At 46.6% G+C, this 22698-nt stretch overlaps 1 protein-coding gene across 6 annotated transcripts in view; it reads right to left on the bottom strand.

Annotated features, from left to right (window-relative positions):
- The window catches only part of PTCH1 (patched 1), a 74174-nt gene that overhangs the window by 6000 nt on the left and 45476 nt on the right, over nt 1-22698 (bottom strand). For 5 of the 6 annotated variants that reach the window (XM_057298684.2, XM_034967793.4, XM_008963523.5 and 2 more), the window contains exons 13-21: nt 20437-20555; nt 19358-19760; nt 17725-18034; nt 12465-12607; nt 10208-10391; nt 8622-8902; nt 6883-7020; nt 4091-4233; nt 435-534 (exon numbers count right to left, since the gene is read on the bottom strand). In XM_057298684.2, the coding sequence (XP_057154667.1) occupies nt 435-534; nt 4091-4233; nt 6883-7020; nt 8622-8902; nt 10208-10391; nt 12465-12607; nt 17725-18034; nt 19358-19760; nt 20437-20555 (1821 nt within the window). Of the gene's footprint in view, nt 1-434; nt 535-717; nt 734-4090; nt 4234-6882; nt 7021-8621; nt 8903-10207; nt 10392-12464; nt 12608-17724; nt 18035-19357; nt 19761-20436; nt 20556-22698 lie in introns of all 6 variants that reach the window. The other variant, XM_034967795.3, reaches the window with a different exon arrangement.

Raw genomic sequence — 22698 nt, 5'->3', positions numbered from 1 at the left:
AGGGGCCTCTGTCCCCTGCCCTGGGGCCCTGCGCACTGTGCCGTATTAACCTCCCCTTCTCTACCACCTGGAGGACCTTCAGGTCCCGCAGCTGGAGCAGAAGAACTGTCCTCTGCTCCACACTGGAAAGGCAGGATGTGTACTTTTTACTCTTGTGAAGTCCAATTATGCATCTCAAGGGGAAAGTCTTCATTTACTGTATAAAGATCTGTAAGACCCAGGCTGCCAATCAGTTGATTTAGAGGAACCAAACCGAACCCGCCCTCTAGCCCTCAAAGCCGGTACACCGAAGAGGAAAACAGACATGACTCTGAGATGTTTACTGAAGAACCACCAGCAAGTGGGGAGGCACCTAAGTATCGAAGTGAAGAGCGGCACAGGAAACACAGCATTCAGCCGGCCTACATATGGGACATCCCCGTGTCACTACTGACCTCAGGATATGGTCCAAAGAAAGACAAAAGCACGGGAAGCAAAACCAGCCCATTGAGAACGCCGAGGATGGTGAGGATCGCCAGCACAGCAAAGAAATACCTGGGAGATCAAGAGGAAACGGGAACACGCGCTGTGACAGGGTGGATCGCGCCACCCTCCGTGTGCCCGACACAGCAGCATGGCAACGCCAGAAATGAACAAAACCCACCCCACTGAAAAGGCTGTTATCCAACCGCAGTTCACATTCAACACAAGGTGAGTTTTTGCTTTTTGTTTCTTTACCTTATGACTTTGAGGACTACATTCCACAACCCAAAGTGTTAGTTCATGAAGGGAAGAAAAAAAAAATTAGTTTGTTAATTTGCTGAACTCTGATGGCATGTAATGTTATTTATGAATGTGTTACACAAACACAAAAATATGGAATGCGACCTGAATGGCTGGGCAGACTGAAAGCACAAACACAATGCCGAGGGGCCCCGCTCGTGAAAACCCAGCAGAAGCAAACAAATGAAGTGAAGGGTGTAGAATTTAAACAATTTAGCCCAGGAGGAAAAGCAGCCCACTTCTGCAGGCTGCTAATCCACTGTGAAATGCTTCTGCATCTTACGGCAGAATCTCTAATTAAGTCTCTAGCATATCAGGTAAGGCTTTCCCTGGCCTTTCATTAATCACAACTTTCTGCCTAGAATTCTGTGAGTTCCAGTTTTACCAAATAGCTCCAATTGCAACCTTTTTAGAACACAGGAACCAGCTTTCTGCAAAGAAAATGCTGCCCATTCTGTGGGAGCTGGGGCATTGTGCTGGGTGAGGGCACTCCACAATGGCGGGGCTGCTCTGCGGGCCAATCTTTTGTTGAACAATTTAGCATCTCTGAATACTCTTGTTTTGCGTCAGCCAATTCAAACATAAAGGCCGCAGCACCATGGCAGAGGAGGAGAGTGCAGAAGTAGTTCTGCTTTCCCACCATTGAGGGCTAAGGTCTGGAATCCTTCATGAATACCAAGGTAAACCTGTCAGCCAGGGACAGCCTCTGGCAGACACTCTGCATGGCTGGAGGGCACAGACTCCACGCAGGGATGCGTTTCTGGAACTAATGATTTCTAGGGCAACTCTGATGGAAGTGGGCTGGGGTAGGGGAGAGGCTCAGGATGTTCTGGGAAGGCGGGGGGCAAGATATCTATCTGTTAATGGTCCTCTGGTTCATAAAATGGAACAGGCAACCAGTGCTGCCATGTCTATATATGTTTTGACATCAGATGAAAGGAGAGAGAATCCCTATAAAAATACAAATACCTCACAGCTATTGTAAACACTAGAAACTTCTGAACTACATTAGTAAAAACCAAGCAGCCAATGTCTTGGTCTAATGTAAACTGCTGGAACTTTCGGCTGGGGCATGTATCAGCAGCCACATTAAGACATTTGCATCCCATCCATCTAGCTGAAGCATAAACAGGCCAATTAGATTTCTGACGGCTTAGCATATACAGTGTCTGCTCATTTATTTGACCTTGGTGAGGCCTTTATCAGGTTAATCCATCCCGTCCTAGAAAATGGGAAGCCCTTTTAAGTGCTTGAAAGAGGAACCCTGATATTTCTGGGCGGGAACAATCCCGGGTGAGAGGAGAGCGCTGGGATTCCAGCTGCCAGGTTTCCAGCTGGGGGCTCTAATTCAGGCTAAGTTTCCTCATTCAGCATCCCCCACAAGGCTGAGCGAGACCCTCCTGTAACTCATGAGACCCCAGCACACCTTGCATTTCCCCTGGTTTTGCCTGTGAACTTGTCTCTCCCCTAAAAGACCTTAGGCTACACAGAGGGATATGGGGGTCCCCATTATTTGCTGTTGTGCAAATGGCACTTATGGGGTGCTTGTTATATTTGTGTTAAACGAGAAAGTAAATATGCAAAAGAAACTCTACTTGACATTGAGCTTTTATATCATAGCGATAACGTTAGTGCCTGAAAAAGTGTATACTAAGAACAAAGGAAAAGCTAAAATCAAACTAAGAACTAAAATAAAACACAGACCAAAACATTTAACTCAGTTGGGCAACTCTCTATTTGGTATTGGCAAACAGGAATTTAGGAACTGGCTTGCTGGCTTAGCAGTAGTTTGTGCTGAGAAGTCTAGCTCCATGGACATTGCAGGGAGGTAGCTGGAGATGCAGACCCAGCCCTCATCCCACCTCCCGCCCCCCGAAATCGGCCCTGCACTTAGAGCCTCAGATGATTCCTCAACACATCGGTGTGAGAAGCGCTGGTCTACAGCAATTCCACTTCACCATTCACTCTATGCAAAAACTACAACAAGCAAGCTTGGCACTCATTCTAAGAAGGCGGCCTCCATGATGCCAAATTGCCCAGTGGGCTATGCCACAGGCCAACCAATGGACTCATCTCTTTCCCGTAATAAAACTTTGGCTAAAACTTCTAGTTGAAACCCTCTGCTTTTTACTTGAAGATAAGAAGCCTATCTCTCTCTCTGACACACACACACACACACACACACACACACACACACACACACACAACCTCTCAGTACTGAAGCGTGCCAAACAAACCAATCATTTCTCACATCTGGTTCTGCCCTGTCATGGTTCTAATCCTGGACTATCTTTTACTTATTGGTGATTCTGGCCTTAGAGCTCCATGAAGTAGCAGAGTTCCAGCCAAGCGCAGGTCCCTCACAAAGCCATGGAGGCTGCTCAAAGAAGCAAGTGGTTTCCTCCTCTGCAGTTCTCAAATTCTTTTCAAAAGGAAAACTCACTGTTCTTTTATATTTCACAAAGTCATATTCTTAATTAAATCAACTGGAAACGACTTGCCTTGAGATCCAAACTAGGCTTAGATTCCCAAGAGTTGACACCAAAGTCCAATGCTAAATGCTTCCTAATTGTGGGGACTCGAATATGAAATCTGAGCATGTCATCTTCACTTCTTAAAAGAATAAAGTCAGGTGACAATTTTAGGTATTTTTAAGTTTTCCTTTCTACAGTTTGAAGGAGAGGGAGCGTAGGTCAAATGTGGCATCTCTTTCTGCAGTGTTTCTAACCCGAGACAATAATGGGCCACCTATTGGGTGATCCTTTGGCTTCAAGCTGCAGAGTTGTCTTTGCTGCCAGCCCCAAATCCTTTACCTTCTGTTTTCAAGATATTCCCCAAGACAGCTCTAGAAGAGAGCTTGTCTTTATACCTCCGAGTATCTCTACGTTAACAAGTTCAAAAGAAAGCAGAGTCACGATGACGAGGTGCTGCAATCTACCAGATACAGAAGGAAATAAGCAACGAAGATCACCTGAGCTAATAACAATTTTTTTTTTTTTTGAGACAGAATCTCGCTCTGTCACCCAGGCTGGAGTGTACTGGCGCAATCTCAGCTCACTGCAACCTCCACCTCCCGGGTTCGAGCAATTCTCTGCCTCAGCCTCCCAAGTAGCTGGGATTACAGGCACCCACCACCACGCCCGGCTAATTTTTGTATTTTGAGTGGAGATGGGGTTTCACCATCTTGGCCAGGCTGGTCTTGAACTCCTTGACCTTGTGATCCACCCGCCTCGGCCTCCCAAAATGCTGGGATTACAGGCGTGAGCCACTGCACCCGGCCCAATCACAATGATTTCTAAAACATGTCTCCTTGCACACGCCTGCTTACCTGACAATGAAGTCGAACTCAGATCCCGCAAGCATCAGCACTCCCAGCAGAGTGGACACGGCGCCGTCCAGGACGGGTGCAAACATGTGCTCCAGGGCAAGCACAGCCCTGCGGTTCTTGTCGCCGATGGCCGTCAGAAAGGCCTATGCAATGAGGATGTTCACAAGATCAGGTTGCTGGACTTCACCTGGTAAATGCTCAGCTCTGTCCTAAATGTTACAAGCTCTCAGAACTGCTCACATCTTACTGTTTTAGTTGCTAGAATGTGTAATCAGAGTAGCTCAACTAGCAGCACCTAGACTAAGATGACCTCTTCATGACACTGGGTCATATTTGGTGTTGACGTAAATCTTGAACACAGTAAAACCAAAACTATATAAAAATGGACAGAAATGTCCCCTTCTTTTCACTGATACTCACCCTGAAGTTTCCCCCCTCCTTAAATGATCTCACACCACTCACACGTGAGACCTCCAATTCCCACAGCACAGGATTCTGGCTAATGCATTGGATGGCTAAGAGCTTAGCTCAGTGTCCCAAGCAATTGGGTACTACACACACTTTCTCACGATTATGCAGAGGTGAGACCTTCTGTCACTGTTTCAGGCTATGTTTGTAGTACATCTAAGCACTATGAGTGTATTGCAAGAAATACACAGGACCGTACATTTGAATCAAGCCCTTTTGAACATTGTGTGGACACATCCCTGTCTCTCCTGCAGTCCTAAAGCTCTCCTAGGCCAGAAATGCTGTTGATAACTAAATGGGAACTTTGCAGAGTAAATTTTGGAAGATCAGACTGTTGGCCTGAACGTGTGACCCCTGCAGGGAGTGTTGAACCTGGCACAAGTTCTCTCTCTGAAGTTCAGGCTGCTCTGGGTTATGCCGAGAGGAGAGGGCTGGGTGTCTTTGGCAGGATGCGTTTCTATCCCTTACCTACCTGCAGAAGGACTGAGACGGTCGTTCTCCTTAACAGATGAAAAAATACAAATATACAAAGGTGTGCTAAGAGTTTTCATACTTTTCTCTCAAAAAGGTTCTACTCTTTCAGAGTTGGTAAAGACATTAGGGTCAATATAGCTGCCTTCTGCTCTTGGGGCAAGGCACCAAGGGGGTTTTTCAGCCATGCTGGCTTGCATCATATTTGGGCCATGAGGCCATAAGGGCCTAGTTGTGACTACCCTGTCACACGCTGTTTCTATGTTACTGAGACAGCAAATGAACGGGAACCCACTGATTTCCTAAAGACATTCATGAAAGAAGACTCTTCTTCACAGCCTTATTCTACCATTTTACAAACCTTGAAAGACCAATAACTGCCAACTCTAAATGCAATTTCACATAGAGGATCAGAATACTGAAAATGACTTGGACTAGAAGTCCTAGAGTTTAGAGACTGTAGTTAGCATTTCCATGGTAAAAATCTGCTCTGGGATACCCATTTGCCCTGCTAGCTTCCAAAAAAGGTGGTTTCCATTTGCATCAGAATAAAATAACTTATGGATTCTTAACTCACATGCAAATTTATCTCCCTTTTGAAGAACTGTATTGGAATTATGGGTTTTCTAAACTCTAGGCTGGCACTCTTCTTTTTAAAAAAATAGTCCCTCCTCCCAGCTCAAAGGAAGAAAATAATTTGAGCAGGCTCAAAATTTAGAGAATACTGTTGCTATATTATTGGCTTTTTATGATACACTGTAAAAAAATGGGATAACTTCAACAAAGCATTCCTTCCAAAACAGGAAAGTTTACAATCTCTCAGTTGTATCACAGTAGCCCTGGAAACACTGCAGAAGGCACAAGGCTGCAGCCTACGTGGAGACATGCATGTGCCATGTGCTGAGCCCAAAGGAAACCTGTGCTGGAGATTGCAAAAGCAACGGCGGAAGTCATTTGGTCAAGCCCAGTGCTGGCTTCCTAGCTAGGGTATTTCGCACGTCGATATTTAACAGGTGAACGCATTTACTTATTGAATGCCTACTGATAACCCCAAGTTCTTAGGCTCTAATCTGCAGACAGAACATAATTTACACAGTTGTGATGTTTTGGATAATTCTTTGATAAATGTATACAACAGATTTATCTCTTGGACTAAAGATTCCTTCTGAAGTTTAATTACCTCCAACAAAGCATTCACAGGGCAAGACAGAGAAAAAGAGAGGGAAAAAAATGTCTGTTGAAAGCAACACTGGTTCTCTTACTTTCTGCTATCATGAATGTAGAGGCTGGGAGGTCTGAGGAGCTGGGTGGGCTTAGGTAGAAGAGCCAGTTCCCCGGGGCTGAACAATGGAGCCTCCACTCCTAAGCCCGAGGGTACTTCCTTGGCTGCCAGCTCACCTCACCCTCAGTGATGCCATCCCGAAGCCTGTGAGTGTGGTCTCATTTTATCCCCACTGTTCCTGTTGTTTTTAAAACTCTGTGTATGCCCACCCACACACTCACCACATAATCCGCCTTATGAACAAACGTCACAACGTCAGGAATCGTGGGGGTATAATGACAGTCAAAGTCAGGTGAGCACGGCCCTTCAAGGCCCACTCCAACACACCAACCCTGCACTGCCTACGGCTGACAGGGCCCGCTGCCATGTACCTTCCACATCCCTCTCCTTAGCCTCCCTTGAGGGAAAGGAATCCAGAAATCTTGCAGGCTCTCCGAGGGGGCCCCTGTGCCCTGAGGCCTTTTCACTGCCACGCACAGGGAGAATGCCAAGGTTCCCACTTGGAGACAAACAGAGCCAGAGGAAATGGGTTGTTTTTTCACAAAGTTTGTGCTTCAAACGTCTCCCATACCAAAGCAACGTGAACGGTGAACTCCACTCCTATGCCAACAGAAGCGATCAGGATGACCACGGGCACGGCACTGAGCTTGATTCCGATGAGACCCATCATGCCGAACAGCTCGACCGTCATCAGCGCCAGGACCATCACCTGGAGCAGGGCACACAGTGGTCAGTGGGCGGGCAGGTCACCCTCTGGGGCTGCCCACAAGGGAGGTCGCCAGAGGGCTAAGGTGTCCTCAGTTCAGATCAAAACAATGAATGGACTGACTTGCTTTAACTCTGGACACTGCCTTTACTGCCTAATTCATCTTCCCGCTGGGAAGGGAGACTGTGGGACAGCTGATGTGTAAAGCTGTAGAAGGCAAAGTAGAGTGTTCTAATGCAAATTATTTTCCAATGTACCTTCTCCAGAAAGCAAAAAACATACAGAACAACTCCACCAGCGCAATCCACGAGGAATTGCACAAGCATGGCCGCATCACTTAGCTGCGAATTTCACACAGTTTACAACAAGACCCATCTCTCCTCCTGCTTGGGTCTCAGCCGCCAGAGACCATCCGTGAACCCATCATTAAGTTTTTGGTTGCCTCACTCTCCATTCTAAAGAAAGCTGATAGGGCGGGGTGAATAAAAGATTTGCAGGTCAAAGTAGTTTTGCTTTTGTGAGTGAACCTGCAGGCTAAGCAAAGATGATGTGGGGGCCAGGTAAGCGGGGAGGTCGTCATCAGCTGACGCTGTCACGTTACAGGAGCCCTGCACTTTGAAGAGCTGGGGACAGCTGGGGTGGACTAAGCCAACTGTTAAAATCCAAGGAAAAGCTTCTTGCCTTTCATCTTCCTTGTAAAAATTTGTGGGGAAATGGAAATAAAATCTGTGAGTTAGATTTGGAGTTTCTTGGTCCAAAGCGGAGAAGATACAAATAAACAACAAGTTACCAGATGGAAGAGAAGGAGAAAAATGATCTTTCTTCTCTGGGGGTGGGTGGTGGGCAGAGGTGGAGGGAGGGGAAGGAATGATGAAAGATGGACAACATCAATTGCTAAGTGCCATGAAAACTCTCACAGACTAAACATTTACCTTTTAATGTACCTGCTGCACAGACTCACGGTGCAGACACAAAATCTGGCCTCTGTTTTTATAATTTTGGCATTTTAAAGGCTATACCATAGTTCACAGAATTTAAACACTGCCACGGTTTTATTAGACTCTACATGAAACTTACATCAAAATCTGAGAGTATTTTGGAGAAGGGATGCCAAAAAACAGGTTCGTAATATTAGTTTATCATTTTCCCCCAGGACTTAAAACACACAAAATTATTTTCTCCATATATCACTCTCCTAACTTCTCTGATTGTCCCTTCATGTTAAATGCAGAAGAACCTGCTATGTCGTTATTAGGCCTGGATGAGGTCACAAAATGACACTTTTCAATTAAAGAAAAAATGAGCTAGGCTTTGAGTGTTTTGATTTAATAAATGTTCAGAGCTGTGATGGAAAGTGCGCTTTAAAAAGTCCCCTGTCTTTCCACAAAAATCTTCAAGCTACAGGAGAGAGGACCTAAGAATAAGGCCATTAGAGGTTCTACCTTAACCATGGACCTCACCACCTCGAGTAGAATAAATATATTACGGATGATGCAAGCTATACCCTCCTCCAGAGGCCCAGACATAAACAAAACTTCCCGGCTGCAGAAAGAGCTATGCTGAAAGGAATTTGACTTCCACAAAGCCCCTTATAATACACTCACAATGATCCCGGCCGTCCAGGGGTTCAGAAGGAAGACAGCGCACACGAGGAATGTGCAGGCCAACACCACGCTGATGAACAGCAGCAGCCAGTGGCGGAGGCCGATGTACTGCTCCCAGAAGAGGAAGGGGTAGCCGTTGGGGTAACTGGACAGCCCCAGGCTCGTATAGTTGCTGCAGATGGTCCTTACTTTTTCAATTGCCTCCACAAAGTCTGAGGTGTCCCGCAAGCCGTTGAGGTAGAAAGGGAACTGGGCATACTCGATGGGCTCTGCTGCCGGGACTGGATAGAAAAGGGCACAGGTTAGGAGCAGCCCAGGGGAGAGGTGCATCACAGTTTCAATGGAAAGAGAGAAGAACTTTGCATGAAAGCTTACTGACTGCTCTTCTACATGATACAAAGGACAAACAATGCTGATCATAGCCTCCAGGCCTTTACGATCTTCCCATTTGGTTTAAAAATGTTTAACTCTGTGATGTGTGTATTTTTTAAGATTTGATTTTAATCTTCCAGCAGTCATTCTTTGTGAGGGGTCTAAAAACTCCAGGCTTACATTTTGGGAACATTTTTTGTTCCCTTGACACATATGAAAATACCAAGTTCACACAGTTTTATTCAATCACTTGCAAGAGCAAAAGAACTCAAGAGTCATGCTTTCCTGAGAAAAATGCTTAACTTATCCTTTTAGTGCCTGAACAAACTTCAACCTTGTATGCTTCTTTTCTAATGCAATGCTAAGTCTTCAGCAACAGGGGAAGAAATCCTTACACAACAAGCATTTAGTTACTGCCGTTGTGTGTTCCAGACCCTCTGGGGTCATTCAGTTGACTTGCTAAACATGATTTGCCCTATTATAATCTCAACTATAAATTTTCATTAAGACAAGCCTTGGCTGCCTGCCACAGGGCTCTGGGCAGCACTGGATCCGGGGAAGCACTACTCGCTGAGTCTCCAGCCATGTTTGCAAGGGGACCCGTCTTCTTTCTCACATCCTCCCTTGGCCCGGTATCCAAAGCATACGCTACTAATATCTCCACCAGAAATGCAAATGAAATCCACACAGAACCACCTTTCAAACTCTGGGCTGAGAGGTGAAAAGAAGAGGACACTGTTGTATACAGACTTTTCTGCTCCGGTTTAAACAGCTTTGACACAGTGCAGGTGCTTGGTGGCTTATAGGAATGACCCAATGTGCCAAAAATCCCTTCAACACCAGAGTTGACAAAGTTAAGATAAACATATAATCCCCAGCGATAAAACTCTGCAATAGTAAAATAACACTCAACCTGGAGGCGTCCCCGGTGTTCACAGGGAACAGCTGGCACGCGAGAGCAACGCCTAATGAACGTCTTAGCATTAAAGCTACGAACGGAGACGAGACACTTATTTCCCAATGTGATAGAGTGCGGGGGTTGTATCCCATTACACATCCTCGTCTCCCAGAGTTTTAAACGAGAAGAAATAGATTGTTCTGTTTACACTTCTGAACCCTGGGTAGCGTCAACGGACGAAGGCTGTTGCTGAGTTTGGAGAACCAGGGAAGGCACCTCTGTAAGTTCCCAGACCCCCCGATAAAACGCTACTTACTTCTCAGCCTTGTTTCAGGCATGTAGTCGGCTTTGTCGTGGACCCATTCTGGTCGGTGTGGCCGGATGTTGGCCTGGGAGGCAGCATACGCGACGGGGTCGTTGCTGACCCAAGCCGTCAGGTAGATGTAGAAAGCGCTGGGATTAATGATGCCATCTGCATCCACCAGACGCTGTTTAGTCAACTACAAAAACGGGAAGAACAGAGGCCTTTGAGAATGGGGTTGGGGGTAAACACACAGTTCTGCCTTGAGAGCACAGAAGCTGAGCTTCGCACAGCATTACAACAAAGAATAGAATGCCTACTGTTGAAAGTGTCGAAAATCCCATCAGAACACCTTTGATTTCTTTCAATGTGCACTTATCGGAGGATGCAATCACTGGCGTGTTTATAACAAACACAGTTCTGCAGATGGCCCAGGAATTGGCTGAACCAATTAAATCTGAATGCTAAAAGACCGTCTGCAGCCAAGGCAGAGAATGAACAATCTGGAGAAACATATTTATAGGAGGGGAAGGGGGAGAAACCTGGCAAGAATCCCCATGCACGTCTGTGTGCAGTTAACCTCTGTTGTTAACACTGAAGGAAATGCCACCCAGTAAATGGAGGAGAGCTATAAAAATAAAACAACATCTGTATAAATTTTGCTAACACTAGCCTCCTATGACCTGTGGATTCAAAAAATGCCCAGCGCCAGAAAGTGCAAGGGATGAGTGCACACCCTCAAGCCTCGCCAGGTGATCTTATTCCCGGAGGTCGTAGTACTCTGCATGCCGCGTCCTCTGTGTGGCCAAATGTGCTCCCTCGGCAGGAGGGCTTGTGGGCTTTGCTGAGGTGGGGAGCTCTGTGGGACTCAGTATGTGTATGTACGTTTTATATACATAGAAAAATTCTGTTTCCTGTTTATTTTAGATTCAGGCCTCATTCCTCGCTTTGGATCTTTTTTAAACAAAATGAAAAACACCAGTGACAGCGGCTCCTAGAGAAGGAGTGAAGGAAGAAGGAGCAGGGAGAGAGTGAGAGAACTGGATTTCGGGGATCTGGATTCAATTAATCCACAGGATATGTAACAACTGTATGTCCTCAACACATCCCTGGAATCAAACAGCGCAGCCCGTGGCCTCCGTGTATGCGGCACGCCTTTCTCCCTCCCGGGAGGAGGAAATGGTATCTGGGGGTCTGGCCCAATCCCATTTGTCCCACAGTATCCCTGGTCCCTCGCCCAGCCCTGCTGCCTGGGCACTTCCCTGGTGTCTCTGAGGCAGACTCCTCTGCCTGCATCCTTGGGAAACGTGATGGTCTGCTGCCTGCTGCTGTGAGCTCAGAGCTTCACACTCCATAACAACTTTGAACAATGTACTTTGTAAATCTGTCACCTTGAATGCCAGCAAAAAAGGGGAGACAATAAACATAGCTGCTGAGAAGATCATTAGCATGACGGTTTTCTGCCTGAAGGTGAAGCAAGCAAGCTACAAAGAGCCAAGGGAAGAGGCTCCGAGGAAGCTGAGGTAGCCCGGGCCCCGTGCAATTCAGGAGTCCAAAACACACTCCTGAACACACCTGCAGAACCAAAAGGGGTATGCTGGAATCCAAACGGCAGCAAGAAGATGCAAACACAGGTGGAGAATATGATTCCCAAACAGAAACGGTTATTACTGCAGGAGTGAGCAGAATGGCGCAGCCACTCTGATTCCAAGGGTGCACATTTCCGTTTGCTTCACTCATCACAGAGCGATCTGTCTACTCCTGGGGCCAGGGCCACACAAAGATCTCAAATGTAACAAATCTTCCCATCCTTCTGTCACCTCTCCAATCTCCTAACCCACCCACCTACCCCAAATTCTGCTCATCCAAATGACTGCTACCCAAGAAATCCATCTTTCCAAGCTTGAATACCATCAAGACCAACAAGGTACCGAGTCCTAGAACTGAAAGAATCACACGCCGCTGCATTTCTAACATTGGAAAGAGCCTGCACTCTCTCGGCTGCACTTTATTCTGACAATTGTTCTGGTGGTAGGAACACGCCTGTCCCATTTGACAGATGAGGAAAGTGAGGTGCACTGGCTGGCCTGAGGTCACACAATTAGCTGGTGGGAGGAGGTGAATTAGAGTCACCCAATATTCTTTCTACCAGCTCCCAGTGCCTTAGGTCTCCAGAGAGCACAGGGTGGGGTCACACGCTGTCAAGCAGCCTCCACCAGGGCAGTGGCCCCACAGCCCTGGAAGCGCCCTCAGTGCCCAGCAGCTGGAGTACCTGGCTGATGTCGATGGGCTTATCGCGGCTGCCGGTTTGCACCAGGAGTTTGTAGGCAAGGACTCCATCGTCTGATCCATTCTTGTAATTGTTTGGCATGATTTTCCCGGTTTCCCAGTCGCTGTCAAATGCATCCTGAAGTCCTAGAAATGGCAAATGATTGTAACACATTATAACTCGCAGCCAGAAGGACCCTGGTCCTAGCGGGGTGGGCTGAGGAGAGTGAGCAGGGCAGGGGGCTCTTAGACGTCCATCAGAAACACACCCTCTGTGTCCCACATCCACTTTGACTGAAAGCACTGGATCTTTCATGAATGAACTGCAGCTGCTGCCAGCCACTGCTCAAAAGGGGGAAGGAGATTATCTGTTTCTATGAAACAAATACTCATATTTTATCTTAAGAAAAACCACTCTCCTCCTTTCGCCCCATGACAATTACAAAAGAAGGCAAGAGTGCGACGGAAAGACACGCACCAGGGTCATTAACCGTTTCGTGCCACTCGGGGTGCTAAGTCATGGGTTCTTCAATACAACCAGAAATTCCACGCAGAGGGGAAAAAGCACATTCAAACTCCCCCAACTTCAAACAGCAGCTCAGCTGCTTCTGGAGCCCAGGGTGAGCGAACACGATTCTGTCAATTTGTTCCATCTGTTCGACTTGTGGAGCTAACACAAGCTGTGGGATCCGCTGCCAGGTTGTGTAAAGATCACAGCCAACACCTATTCACTCTCGACTGCTCTCTTCCTCTCTGCCACCCTTCCTCAGGAGAGGGGGTGGAGGAGAAGGAAGGGAAGGCGCTCGTGTGCACGCAGGGAAATACCTCACAGGGTAAATTTGGATCCGATTGAGAACAGGAAGCCACAGGCCAATACAAGGAGGCTCTGTGAGAACAGATGACAAACCACAAGCCAGGGAGGGGGAGGAAAGAGCTTTCTGGGCCTGGGGGATGGGCGAGCCCGCCAGCACACCACACACAGCTGCGCTTGGCCTCAGTAATCAAAACCATCATTACAGACCTGACGGTTTGGCTGCAGCTGTAAAGAGATAAGCGTGTTGGAAGAGAAAACAGGGCCCCGGTGACCCGGCCTTAGGGTCTGAGCGTTGGCTGGTGCGCACGCTCTCCGGGACACCCCCCTCCCCCCACCCACCCTTGCCCCTCCCGGCCACCTCCCAAGTAGAGCTCCCAAGCCCCAGCAGCTCAGGAAACCACAGCTTTTGAACAAGCTGTACATGTATGGGTTGGACACGGCTAGTAAGAAGGGAGAAGGGTTTATTTCATTTCGGGACATGCCTTGGATGATTTCAAAGGCTTCAAAAAAAATCTGGTTGCGTTAGTGCTCAGAATGGTTAAGCTCTTGGGGTCTGAAGTGTGGGGAGGGAGGGGGAGCACAGGCCCCCTTCTGTCTCTCTAAGAAGCGAAACCCTCCTTCTGACACTACTGGCTAGAGGAACAATTTGGGGATGACAGTGGGCTCGGTGGTGAAAGGAGTCCGTGTCAGGGTGAGCGTGGAGGGGAGACGGGACAGGAGACCACCGAGTGGGCCGTGCACCTCTCAGACAGACGGGTTTTCGTAGGGAGGCATGCACACACAGGGTACTGAGCAGATGTTATTTTATTACTGAAAGCCCTTTCTTTCTGTTTTTGAAAAACAATAAACAGCAGAAGAAAAATTACTGCTCCTCCTTTCCCCTCAAAAAGGGAGGCCTCGTCTGTTTTCCTCGCCGTAACAATTTTCATGATGTCATGACGTGTCCTGGGCTTTAAGCCCCTCTCCCTTAACCAGCTAATCCTGAAGAGAGGCTCACACTTGGTGAGTGTGGGGTGGCGCTGGGCATCCCACAGCAACCAAGGGACAGCCCCGTTAGAGTTAATCACTCTGGCTTCACAGATGGAGGAACTGAGTCTTGGAAAGGGGAGACTGGAGGAGGCCACCCAGCAGGTGAGTGTTGGATGGAGCTCAAACCCAGGCAGCAAGTCACCAGAGGCAGCTGGAGCCACTCACTGGCCTACAGTGCGGGGACACACCGTGGTACCCAAGGATGTGTCAAAGGCAGGAGTAAGACAAGCAGGTTCAACTCCAGCATCAACAACATCTGGTGGCAAACGGGGCCCCCAAAATCTGGGGGCAGTTTTACGATATTCACACACAAAGACTTCTGGGACACCCGAGGGTGAAACAAAGGAAGAAAGATCCTATCTGGGGAGGTCAGCCTTGCTGGAAACTCGGTTCAACTCAGAATCCACACTGCTGGTCCCTTAGGTGCCATTCACTCTACTGGGGGTTCAAAGATGAATACGAAACAGTCATTGACTTTCTGGAACAGTTAAGTTCTTTCCCCATTACTACAGTATTTTCTGACTAATCACCAAAAAGCTCAAGTAACAAGGGGCTGGCCTAAGCACATGTACAAAGTACAAGCCTGGATACAAAACAAGGGATAAGGTTGGGTTTCCACTGCCCTTTAGCCAGTGCTTCATATTCCAATGCATGCACACTCTAGAAAATTGTGACTTTTTACTTATTTTACAGCAAACCTTAATATCTTAGCTAGAAGTTCTCCCCTTATGAATATTTTGTGTCAATAATTATTTTCTAATTTAAAGTTCTAGGCCAAAGGAATAACCCCAATTGCCCATTTTCCTTCAGCTATGGGACCCTAGAAGTAAGATGTTAATCAAAATTTTGTTTGCATAATCCAGTGTGAAATAAAAATGAACACATTTGCACATGACTCGAGGCATGGTTTTTATCTGACTCTGCCTTATTTGCATGTATGTTTTAAGATGTGACGTGGGAGAGTTTTGAAATTAACCATTATATAGTTTTAGGAGTAAAAAAAATCAAAGACAAACTATTGTAATGTCGATAAAGACCAATGAGATGACATAGTTTTAATGGGAATTCCATTAAAAACCAATGAGGCTCCCACCATTTAAAAGCCACACAAAAATGTCAGCAAAGAAAGCTGACTCAAGGATAATTGTTTCCTTGTAGAAAATGTTCAAAGACCACATCAACCACTCAACAGGCCTGAAAAACGTGTAGGCAGCAAAGGGCTCCAGTGTCTGGTCATTCTGTGTTGAGTGCTCTAGCGGACCCTGTAAGAGTCAGTCATGGAGTCCCAGGGCTGCCTGGGACCCTGATTGCTTAGCACCAATGGATCTCACTTGGTCTAGGTGTATGCTGTTCACATAGCAATCAAAACATGATTCAAATGCACCTTAAAAAAAAAAAAACTCAAGTCCAGCTGATTTACATCTATAAAAGAAGAAACGTATAGAGATGATCTACAATGCTCTATAAAAAGGTTAACCCTTTGCACTGCCTCGAGACAATCCCCCTTTACCCCCTTCCCAATCCCTGCCTAACATGCCACATTGAGCCTCCAGAGCAATGGCCAAAGACACTGAAATACACTCTACAATAACCCTTCTCTGCTCAGAGACTGGCAGGGCACAGCAGATCTCTTTGTCATTTGTGGCAAGTTATTTACATGTCTTTGGTCAATGGGGGGAAAATGAAAACAGGGACTCTCTCCACTGTCTCTCTTTTAACTCATTATCCCAAAAACCATTGCTTTCTAAACTAAATGTGAAAAATAAAACTTGGAACAAATTCACGTTCGTCTCAGGAGGGTGTTAATAAATAATAATCATGGCATGTTCTCTTTACCTTCCTCCAAAAGGAAAGTCAAATTGGGTGTACATGTAGACACAAAGTTCTGGTAAACACAAGTCAAGGCCAGAAGCTGTATGGAACCATCCTCCACCAACCTCAAGTTGTTGACCATTTCCTGCAAACTCTCAGGGAAACTGGCTGCTGAGTCTTTACATACAAGTGTATTGACTTCAGACCAAAAAAAGCACTTACATCTGTGTTTAAACAAGCCTAATTAAGTGGGAAATTAAGACAATCATTTGGATAATCCAAGCCAAAAAATGTTGGGGGCCATAATGATTTGGTACTCTAGTAAAAGCGTTTTTGCTTGAATTGGGTGGATAATTATCCTGATTCTCTACTTGGCTTTGCATGTGTCAATGCAGAATAAATGAACAGATGTTCCTGGAATCACTGCATACATTTACGTGCAGTCAGTCAGGAGAAAATTTAGACTTTTTTTTCCCTCCAGCTGACGAATATTTCCTAGAAACATTTCTAAGAGTGAAGAAGCCAATAAAGGCACTGTTATTTATTTATTATTTTTGGAGATGGAATCTCGCTCTTGTCGCCCAGGCTGGAATGCAATGGCACAATCTAGGCTCACCGCAACCTCCACCTCCCAGGTTCAAGTGATTCTCCTGCCTCAGTTTCCTGAGTAGCTGGAATTACAGGCACCCACCAGCACGCCCAGCTAATTTTTGTATTTTTAGTAGAGAGCTGGTTTCACCAGTAGGCCAGGCTGGTCTCGAACTCCTGACCTCAGGTGATCTGCCCGCCTTGGCATCCCAAAGTGCTGGGATTACAGGCGTGAGCCACTGTGCCCCACCAAGAAAGGCATTTTAAAACAGAATTTAATTATTTATAAAATAATGTGAAATGTGACTAAGCATTTATAACTTTACTTCATGTACCAAATCAAAAAATGGTCAAAATGAACCCAACCGTAAACTATGGAGCCTGGGTAATAATGTGCAGGTTCATCAGCTGTAACAAATGCATCCCTCTGGTGCAGGATGTTTACAGTCGAGGGGGCTGTGTGTGGGTGAGGAAGGGGGATATGGGCCATCTCAGCACCTTCTGCTCAATTTTCCTGGGAACCTAAAACTGCTCTAAAAACAAAGTCAATTAGAAATAGATAATTTTTTAAGAGATGGTCAAAATATGGAGTGTAAGACTATGTCCACTGCTTATCTAGCATCTCCTGGTGCAGTAAGCTATAATTTGGCAATGAGTCTGGAAATCCCAGCCGCACTTTAATTTTATGTGGTCACCAAACTAGCCACCATCTATCCAAGAGGAAAGAGCACCAGAAGCCTCGGCTCCACCTGTTACAACATGCTCCCCTTTTCCTGACGTGCACTTGTACATTCTCACAGAAGCTCATCTGAATTATCTGCATCATTTTATAGGTAAAAGCCAGATCTGGGAGGCTGCTGCAGAAACAGTTCATGTAAGAATCTTGAGCAACTCTTAAAAGTCCATGAAACACGTCAGTGTTACATTCTAATCTAACGCTTTCATAATCATGACAAAGGAACCTGTTGAAGCTGAACATGCAAAAGACCGAAAGGACGAGAGCCCTCCCAAGGCGTCTTACCCTGAAGCCAGTCTCTGAAGTAGTGCAGCCACATTTTGGGAAGCTGTTTGTTTTCTTCCAACATGACATACTTCACGTTACTGAAACTCCTGTGTAGGTCGTAAAGTAAGTGCTGGATATTCGGGTAGTCTGCTTTCTGGGTGACTATATACATGTTGTAGAAAGAAAAGTATTTGAATTGTGCAGCAATAAAGTCATATTCTCTGGTTTCCCGAGGTACAATGTCCGTAAGGTCCAGCCCGTCTCTCACTCGGGTGGTCCCATAAAGGCTGACCCCCAGCAAGCCCAGAAAAAGGAAGATCACCACTACCTGGAACAGAAGAGGCACAAGGTCAGACCCCAGGGAGCACCACTGACTCTTCCTGGACAAAGAGAAGCTGTCTAGTTAATACCTTGTTTTCACCACCACACTTAACCTGATTTAGCTTGTAGGGGTTGTTCTCCCATAGGAAAAAGGATAAAATCATAGTAATCGCATTTTTATTTTGTTTTGTTTTACATATAATTTTTTGAGACAGTCTTGTGTTGCCAAGGCTGGAGTGCAGTGGTGCCATCTCGGCTCACTGTAACCTCCACCTCCCAGGTTCAAGCAATTCTCGTGCCTCAGCCTCCCAAGTAGCTGGGATTACAGGTGTGCACCACCACGCCTGGCTATTTTTTTTGTATTTTTAGTAGAGACAGGGTTTCACCATGTTGGCCAGGCTGGTCTTGAACTCTTGACCTCAGGTGATCCACCCACCTCGGCCTCCCCAAGTGCTGGGATTACAGGCGTCAGCCACCATGCCCAGCCTTGTTTTGTTATGTATCTGAGTTGGGATCTCACTCTGTCTCCCAGGATGGAGTGCAGTGGCATGATCAGGGCTCACTGTTGCCTCCAACTCCTGGGCTCAAATGATCCTCCTGTCTCAGCTGCCCAAGTAGCTAGGACTACAGGTACACAGCACCATGCCTTTTTTCCCCCTCTCTTTTGAGACAGGGTCTTACTCTGTCACCCAGGCTTGAATGAAGTGGCACCATCACAGCTCACTGTAGCCTCGACTCCCTGGGCTCAGTGACCCTCCCACCTCAGCCTCCTAAGCAGCTGGGACTATAGGCACATCACCATGCCCAGGCAATTTTTTGTAGAGATGGAGTTTCATCATGTTGCCTGGGCTGTTCTCGAACTCCTGGGTTCAAGCAATCCGCTGGCCTTGGCCTCCCAGAGTGCTGGGATTACAGGCGTGAGCCACCACAGCTGTCCCTGGCTAATTTTTAAAATATTTTGTAGAGACAGGGTTGGCCTTTGTTGCCTAGGCTGTTCTTGAACTCCTGGCTCAAACAATCCTCCTACCTCAGCCTCCCAAAGCGCTGGGTTAACAGGCATGAGCCACCGCAAGTGGCAAGAATCACATTTTTAAACAACCTCATTCATAAAAAGACTTGCTGCATAGAGGTTCACTCCCATGGAAGATGACCTCATTAAAATGGCCCTATGCTCTAAAAGCATTGACTTTTGGAGGACTGAAATATATCATACTTATACGAATTTTTTTTTTTTTAAGGAAAAAGAAGAAAAGTAGAAGCAATCTGATGAACTCCAAAGGTTCTGTTATTTTTTTGAAGACAGGAAGAGTCTTAAGTTGTGGCAGATTACCTTGGCTTTTGGTTTCAAGAGGAAAGGAGCATAGTGCTTCTCAGCAAAAGATGAGAGTGTCCACTTCGTACAGGGGGGCTCGAGGCAGTGGAGGCTGGAGTCGGAGAACTGGGAGAGCAGGTCCCTTGTGGAGCTGGTGCTCTCTGGGCTCTGGCAGCTGAGGGTGTCCTGTGTCACGGTGACGGGCTGCACAGAGATCTCGGAGCGCGGCTCAGCGGTGGTGTAGTACACGTGCGTGTGGGGGTCGTACTCCGTGCGGAGCTGGACAGTGGACTGCATGGTAATCTGCGTTTCGTGGGCAAAGCTGTGGCTGCTGTAGGGGGGTGGGGGGCTGTAGCGGGTATTGTCGTGTGTGTCGGTGTAGGCCTGAGGTTCAACCTGAATCACTCTGCTGACGCAGGGGCTGAAAGGAGGGGAAACATGTTGCAATGTTATGCTGAAACAGGGAAATGGTGCTTTCATTCTGCCATTTTTCACTGTGTACGGAGAATACCCATTTTACACAGCTCTGACTTAGGAGAGAAACATCACATTGCTGAACTCCAGAAACATCGCCTGGTTGATAACATCACCTGGTTGATAACATCACCTGGTTCATCGCCTGGTGAACTAGATAAAAGTCAGTCTGAGGAGGCCACATGGAGGACTGATCCTAAATTTGGCTTTCAAAAGCAAGTTCCATGATGACGAATCCTTCAAAGCACAATTCCAAACAAAACCAAACCACCATCAAAGGACTATATATTTTCTAGATGGGTGTTTTTCAATCTTGTTCTGCTCTAACGCAGAGATATGAAACATTCCTACAATCGGCAACATCAGTTCATGATGGAAAAAGGGGTCATCGGAACCAGCATCTTGAGGGCTGTGAGACTGTTCAGCTGCGGCAGGGGAGAAGGAAGCCCAGGGACTCTGATGTCCCCCTAGGGAAGCAGCCTCTGTCCAATCTCTCCCCTACGTTCTCCACACCAGCACAAACCCCGTTACCCACATTCCTTTATAAGTCCACAGGCTGAAAGAGTTCTCTCACAGCACCATTCTGCACCCAATCAAAAGGCCACAGCAGTCTGAAAATGTACCTTGTAAAACAGCAGAAAATATCCAGTCTCCTGTCCTCGCGTCGATATAAATCCATGCTGAGAATTGCAGGAAAAATGAGCAGAACCATGGCAAAATTGAACACCACTACTACCGCTGCCTGGGAGCAGAAAAAAAATTCAGAGGTCACCAACATGCCTCCGCCCAATCAGAGGACTGCTTCGAAAATAAAGATGCTTTTAAACAATATTTTTCTTTCCCTTTCCTCTTGAAGCATTTGAAACCGTGACAGATGTTAAGAGTTTCTTTTGCTACATCATCAAGAGCCTATTTGATAGGAATAGTCTTGACTGTTTCTGGGCCTTTCTATCTCTAATAATTCCATAAACCGATAAGGCACAAACTTGGGAACTAAACTACTAACGTGTTGCTAGTAACCTAACCAAACCAAATCCACAAAGGCAGAACAGAGAGCACACTTGAGATAGAATTTAAAACAAACAGAAGCAGTTCCCTTCCAGAATGCTTCCAAGAGGTCACGTGACCCTGATTTTACAGTTAAACATTTTTATATAAAGTGGATCGAGTATATCAAAATGTCCCCCTTTAAAATGTGAAATACAATTTCACACGTGTCCCCTGAGGTTTTAATAGGCACATTCCAAATTGCCTCTGGAGTAGCCTGTGGGGTGTGAGAGCAAGAAACATAAAAGGTCAAGGAGAGTTAAGCAGAAAGAAATTCCTGTGTGTGATTATAGTACGCAGAATAAATAAGTACAGATTCAAAAGTCACTCCATAACCTAGAATAAACACAGGGCTAAATTCTGCAGTGCGTTGGCAAATCTCCTGCTGACCTAGTAAAAATTACAAAATTGGGCTGTTAATAGGGGAAGCCAACAGAAGCCGGTGGAAGTCGACCCAGCTCGGAAGGGCACGGCAGAAGGGGCACCACAGAGAAAAGCACTGGCAATGCTGAGGAGCCAGGAAATTGCCAGACATGGCTTTGAAAATAAAAAACGAGGCCAGGCGCGGTGGCTCACGCCTATAATCCCAGCACTTTGGGAGGCTGAGGTGGGTGGATCACGGGGTCAGGGATCTCCTGATCAAGACTATCCTGGCTAACACGGTGAAACCCCGTCTCTACTAAAAACACACAAAAAATTAGTTGAGTGTGGTGGCACATGCCTGTAGTCCCAGCTACTTGGGAGGCTGAGGCAGGAGAATTGCTTGAACCTGGGAGATGGAGGGTGCAGTGAGCCAAGATTGCACCACTGCACTCCAGCTTGGGTGACAGAGTGAGAGTCTGTCTCAAAAAAAAAGAAAGAAAGAAAGAAAGAAAGAAAATAAAAAACGAGGCTTCTCAAAGAACTGCTTAGTTCACAAATCTCAAACTGATAAACGTCCTAGGGTGAGGAAAGAAAACCTGGCTATAACTGCCACCTAACACAATCCAGGGAGAACTTCCACAAAGGGCTTTGGATGGGAATTGTGAGTTTATGCTGACGGTGAACCAGCAAGCCTGAGTTCCGGAGAGATGTCTTCCAATAATTAATTCCCTCTCAAGAGCGTTCTTCTAAAAACTACCTAACCTCTTTCTTCTTGGTCTATCTTGAAAATCCTTCATCAACTGAAAAATATGAAGCATGTTAGCTTACCACTCTAATGTATTTAAGACCTGTCTGATAGACCTACACAAATAAGCTCATCACCACTGTGACAAGAGAATTTACCTGAGAAAGAGAGAGATCTTTTAAAAAGAAAAGTCTAGTACTGTGCTGGGTGCTGGAGACACAAAGATAAATAAGACAAAATCCTACTCTCAATTCTCACAGAGCCAGACCTATACACAAATGACAATCTCGAATGATGGATGGCGTCATGAAGGCAGGTGTCAGGCTGCAGAGCAGCTCAGTGGGGTGGAGGGGTGGTCAGTCAAGGCAGGATTCCCGGGAGAGGCTTCAGCAGGGTTTATAAGATGAAAAAGAGGGCCGGGCACAGTGGCTCATGCCTGTAATCCCAGCACTGTGGGAGGCTGAGGCGGGCGGATCACCTGAGGTTGGAGTTCGAGACCAGCCTGACCAACATGGAGAAACCCATCTCTACTAAAAACACAAAGTTAGCCAGGTGTGGTGGCGCATGCCTGTAATCCCAGCTACTCGGGAGGCTGAGGCAGGAGAATTGCTTGAACCCAGGAGGCAGAGGTTGTGGTGAGCCGAGATTGCACCATTGCACTCCAGCCTGGGCAACAAGAGTGAGACTCTGTCTCAAAAAAGAAAAGCAAAAGAGATCAGTCAGGAGCAGG

Source organism: Pan paniscus, chromosome 11 (genome assembly GCF_029289425.2).
Source record: "Pan paniscus chromosome 11, NHGRI_mPanPan1-v2.0_pri, whole genome shotgun sequence".
NCBI classification, from domain to species: Eukaryota; Metazoa; Chordata; class Mammalia; order Primates; family Hominidae; genus Pan; species Pan paniscus.
This window is presented reverse-complemented; position numbering and strand designations above follow the sequence as displayed.